Source organism: Apis dorsata, unplaced genomic scaffold (genome assembly GCF_000469605.1).
Source record: "Apis dorsata unplaced genomic scaffold, Apis dorsata 1.3 scaffold_934, whole genome shotgun sequence".
In the NCBI taxonomy this organism is placed as follows: domain Eukaryota; kingdom Metazoa; phylum Arthropoda; class Insecta; order Hymenoptera; family Apidae; genus Apis; species Apis dorsata.
This window is the reverse complement of record NW_006264044.1, coordinates 1-2587: the sequence shown is the minus strand read 5'-3', so window position 1 is coordinate 2587 and position 2587 is coordinate 1. Positions and strand designations below refer to the sequence as shown.

The 2587-nt window shown below is 25.6% G+C and overlaps 2 protein-coding genes across 3 annotated transcripts in view; one reads left to right on the top strand and one right to left on the bottom strand.

Annotated features, from left to right (window-relative positions):
* The window catches only part of LOC102672821, a 2029-nt gene extending 660 nt beyond the window's left edge, over window positions 1-1369 (top strand). Inside the window, exon 2 of the mRNA XM_006623691.2 lies at window positions 54-1369. Coding sequence (XP_006623754.1) covers window positions 54-1316 — 1263 coding nt within the window. The 3' untranslated portion in view covers window positions 1317-1369. The remainder of the gene's footprint in view (window positions 1-53) is intronic.
* Window positions 1370-1488: 119 nt separating this feature from the next.
* On the bottom strand, window positions 1489-2584 carry LOC102672960 (protein BUD31 homolog). 2 transcript variants are annotated; one of them, XR_004151585.1, is made up of 4 exons: window positions 2360-2584; window positions 2122-2244; window positions 1761-2035; window positions 1489-1602 (listed from the first exon to the last, which is right to left on the bottom strand). XR_004151585.1 is itself a non-coding variant. In XM_006623692.2 (3 exons), exons 1-3 carry the CDS (start codon window positions 2451-2453, stop codon window positions 1818-1820), a joined length of 435 nt encoding a protein of 144 aa, XP_006623755.1. In that variant the 5' UTR covers window positions 2454-2584; the 3' UTR covers window positions 1679-1817. The 2 variants fall into 2 exon arrangements, 1 of the variants encoding a protein (XP_006623755.1); XM_006623692.2 differs by lacking the exon at window positions 1489-1602 and having other exon boundaries at window positions 1679-2035.
* Between the last annotated feature and the right edge of the window lie 3 nt (window positions 2585-2587).

The following is a 2587-nucleotide window of genomic DNA, read 5'->3' as shown; positions in this document are numbered from 1 at the left end:
AAAAAAAAAAAACAAAAAATAAAATAATTAATATGCAACGTTAATGATTTCAGACTAATATAAGCAAACATGAAGTAAAAATGTCAAAAAAACGATCGCATTTAATTGATAAAAGTTATAGTTTTATAAATGATCAATCTAAAGAATTCTCTGTACGATCGCAAAATAAAAAACAAATATTAGTATTTCCTTCGTCAATTTCTGATTTGCCTTTGACTTCATTTTCTAAATATCAATCTTTTTCCAATAAAAATATAGCTAAATCGAATAAATTGAAGAAAAATGATAAAACTAATGGAAAATTATCAATTGATGGCATTAATAATATTTTGTCAAATCTTTCAAAGACAAATAATAATAAAAAATTAAAATTACATAAACCGAAGAATGTTATTTATACATCACAATATGATTCTAATCGGACTAAATGTTTTTCCCCAAGTTCTAGCGAGAAGATATCTGAAAACAATATTTTAAATAATTCAATTATATCTAACGATACTTCAAATATTTCATTAAGTACTACAGCTATAACAACAACAATGAAGAATGACAGAACTGAAAAACAATGTTTCTTTGATCCTTATTGTGATTCTGTTTTAAGAAATGTTGGTGTAACCATAAGAGATACAATTTCTAATACTATTATTAATCAAAGAGAAGAATCACAATATCCAATGAAATGCATTGAATCGAATGCCTTTAAAGAAATTCGGTGTTCAATGTTTCATCCCCCAACATCGGACAATTTTTCAGAAACAAATGAGACAGATGTAATAGAAAATATGCATAAAAAAATTTTATCTACGCGTAATTTTGAAAATAATTCTCGGGAAAATATTGATTATTCAATTCTATCATTTCTTACAAAAAATCGATCTCGACTTCAAAATGATACAGATTTGCACAAAAATGATCATCATTCTTGTAAAATAAAATATTCGTGGCAGGTGATTGGTACAGGTTCACAAACGTCACAAACACTTTTGGACAGTTTAGTTAAAGAAAATACTCTTGTCGATGATGAACCAATTTGTAATTGCAGTATTAAATATTCTTGGCAAATCATTGGAATTGCTACACAAACTGCTCCAAGTGATTTCACTACGTCAGAATGTCGTTCCGCTATTTCACTTTTATCTGCGAAAACGAATACAATTCATCATACTAACAAAGAAACTTATACATTACCAACTGCTACAGTTTGGCGAAAAGGTAAAAGATATATTATCTTAAACAATCAATGTTTGCAAACATCTGCTCATAAAGAAAGTCAAACAATTTTTACAGAACTGTATGAAAAATATCACGATTAAAAAACTTTCGTTTATATCGACTCGCGTTTATATCAAAAATATAAATAAAAATGAATATATGAAAAACATAAACAATATTATGTTTAATATTGTAAATCTTATTCAATTTTTATTACATAATTTTTAAAATTGAACAAAAGATTATTCATTTCATTTTAGTTTCTATACGTACAGTAAGTATTTCATATTAAAAAAGTGATATATTTTTTTGTTCGAGATTAAGAATTTTATATTCATCTGTATACTTCAATTAGTTGTAGTGTATGATAATTCAAATATGAAAAACCTGCAATTATATAAAGATAGCAATATAGTTCTAAAATTTATACGAATACTTAGAATTATTATGATAAAAACGATAATAAAGATATACATGTTTCTAATTTTCATGTTAATACTTTCATAGATCATTAATATTATGCAAGAAAGTGTTTAATAACATACAATGTCAATTGACAAAAATGTAAATACGCATCTTATTTTATTTATTATTGCCAAATGTTATCCAGAACATCCTCTACATCCACAATGAATACATTCCACTATTCTGCCTTCTTCAAGTTTGCCTTTAGGTACTCGACAAATACAATTTGTGCCAAAATTAGTGTCTCTGGTTTGTATACAACGTAAACAACATAAGTTTTCATATCCCACCTTTTTCCACTTAGCTATCAAATTCTTATCTGCTATATTTTCATTCAGGCAATAATCATATAATTCTGAAAAAAATAATAATTAATGAATGAAATAAATTAAAATAAAAATAAATTGAAATAAATTAGAAAATAATCTATATATTTTTTACCACGACTTATAGCTTTCCGTCTATAATACAAATCATATATATATCGTGATTTTTGATGATGTATTTTAAATATAGGCCATAAAGATTCTTGTTTGCGTTTGCCTTCATGAGGTTCTGTTTCAGCTGAAATCCAAATATAAAACAATTCAAATTAAAAAATTGTATAAGATAAAAATATTTCATTTCTAACCTAATCTTCTAACTATAACCTTTACTTCTTTTTTATCATTATTATTACCTTCTCGCATTTTCTGTTCTAATTCTTCTAATGTTGGTTCAATTAATTCCCAACCATCCGGCGGAGGTTTTTTACTTCTACGTACTTTTGGCATTTTTAATTTACAAGAAAATAATAAATAACTTTTCAAGAAAATACAGCGTCAGCAATGTTATGTATGGACACAATAAAATTGAAAATGTAAACACTAGTGTCACTGCATGTACAAAAATCAAATTTAGATATATA

Coding starts and splice junctions, on each gene's coding strand:
- LOC102672960 (XM_006623692.2), bottom strand. CDS start 2,453: ATGCCAAAAGTACGTAGAAGTAAAAAACCTCCGCCGGATGGTTGGGAA. Junction 2,245..2,359: donor AGAACAGAAAATGCGAGAAG/GTAATAATAATG, acceptor TTTGGATTTCAG/CTGAAACAGAACCTCATGAA. Junction 2,036..2,121: donor ACGGAAAGCTATAAGTCGTG/GTAAAAAATATA, acceptor TATTTTTTTCAG/AATTATATGATTATTGCCTG.